Below are 2,013 nucleotides of genomic sequence, written 5' to 3'. Positions count from 1 at the left end.
ATATATATATTGTTGATTAAGGGAATGTAAATCCAATATTTGCTTCACTCAAAAAACAGATGTAGCGGATTTAATTTAGAAAAGATTATGTCAGCTGTTTTCACTCACCTGAATTGACTTAAGGTAACACTTCTTCTTTACTGTYATTTAAAGTCACTGTAAAATCAGTGTGTTACCTTTACTCAATTCAGTTGAGTGGAAACAATTGAYATATTGTTTAATTMATTCCATTATATCTGTTTTTGGAGCGTAATTCTTGTCTTTGCAATGTTTCAGTTTGCCTGGTTCAGTCTATTTCAGTTTGTGTAGTCCTGTCATTACATATTCTTGATCTGCTTCTTTTCTTGTTTTTACCTAATGTTCACATTTTGTTAGCAGATGCATTGAACCTATATGAGTGACCTGCTTTGACCAAGTGTGTAGATCACTGACAATCGTATTTTGATTGTCATATATTTTTTTCAAACCAAACCCCTCACCAGGTCTGCTCTGCTGTTGCATCGGACCACTTGTGGCGACACTTGTGTGCTGTGGTGTTGTCAGGGCGCCGAAACGACTCCAGGTGACTGATGACGGGATAGGGGATCATGATGATGAAGGCCAGCACCCATGTAGCAGCAATGACACGGTAGGCATGGGAACGAGTCTGCCACACCCGAGACTTCAGCGGATTACAAATGGCACTGTAGCGCTCGATGGCTATGGCAACCAGGCTGAATGTTGAGATGCTCACTGATATCCCTGTAGGAGAACAAAACAGGCTAATTGGAAGATAAGTAAATATCTTACAGTTTGTGCTCAGAAATCTTAATTATAATACCATAAATAAAATAGTAAAATATGAAACAATATTCATGTTCAAAACGCTAAACGTAGTTTGGGGGAATATTAAAGTCTAAAAATTAGTTTGTTAATGTGTGAGTAATATCTGTAACCACAACAAAACATGAGGCTGTGCCTGCAGAAGAATATAGTGCGATGTGAATAGTTATCTGGGTTTTATGGTAAAGGAAATAATATTGGTCTTGGTCAGTGATATGATCTGCCATTTCTACCCTCAAAGGACAAGACAGGAAATTACTCTTTACCTCTCTTATTCATGTCCTCTGTGACAATATAAACCTTATATGTGTGTTGGAGGCAGGTGGGCAGAATGGGAATACAGTTCTGTGTTTTTGAAACCTCTGAATGAAGCTTCAGAGCACCAGTGATGTTGATATTCAGTTTCCTTCACTCATGAATTCTTTACCTAATTTTCTTTTTTTAAAAATCTTACTTTACAGGGACAACTTATTTTTCACAAAACAGATTTATGATATGGTTGCAAAGATGACCCTCTGACCATTTATAAATCATCAGTCGAGTCGTCCATGTCTCAAGAGGATGAAGCCATCATTGGAAAATAAAAAGAAAATTTAGCTCTTTCAAGTTAAAAAGATGATTATTGTGCAAAAATCAATCAATCAATCAATCAAAAATTTATTTATATGGCACTTTACAAACCCCAAGGCAACCAAAGTGCTGCACAGCAAAAATAAAATAAAATAAAAAGTAATATAAAAGCATGCAAAACAACCGCAACTTCAAAGACAAAACAAAAAAAAATAGAGAGAGGGCAAGACTAGGCTATTGTATGTGCTCTCTGGAGTTAAAAGCCAAACCAAAAAGATGGGTCTTTAAATAAATAAAAAATGATCATAAAGCATAAATTAGAAGGTATGTCCTTTGTCAGTTTCCATAAATGAAACTGTGTTGGCTTTGTTATGAATTTGTCTTTCAAGTTTAACTTACATCTTTGAAAGAAGTTTACTGATTTTTTTTTCACTCTGGACTGAGTTGGAGTACTGTATTACAAATTACTTATAATACTGCAGGCTGCTCATTTTGACCAAAGAAGGCATAAATAATTCAGTGTTTGGTGTACCGATTCAGTGGATAATTAAAAGAAAAAACATTCAGTTTTGGAAGTAGCTCATAAAAAAATGGTTCCAAAAAGTACACTAATATATATAT

General features: G+C 35.1%; 1 protein-coding gene across 1 annotated transcript in view; it reads right to left on the bottom strand.

Annotated features, from left to right (window-relative positions):
* The window catches only part of cckbrb (cholecystokinin B receptor b), a 42,446-nt gene that overhangs the window by 7,850 nt on the left and 32,583 nt on the right, over window positions 1–2,013 (bottom strand). The window contains exon 3 of the mRNA XM_014017506.1: window positions 480–741. Within this exon, the coding sequence (XP_013872960.1) occupies window positions 480–741 (262 nt within the window). The remainder of the gene's footprint in view (window positions 1–479; window positions 742–2,013) is intronic.

The sequence above is a fragment of the Austrofundulus limnaeus genome, unplaced genomic scaffold, assembly GCF_001266775.1.
Source record: "Austrofundulus limnaeus strain Quisiro unplaced genomic scaffold, Austrofundulus_limnaeus-1.0 Scaffold171, whole genome shotgun sequence".
NCBI classification, from domain to species: Eukaryota; Metazoa; Chordata; class Actinopteri; order Cyprinodontiformes; family Rivulidae; genus Austrofundulus; species Austrofundulus limnaeus.
This window is presented reverse-complemented; position numbering and strand designations above follow the sequence as displayed.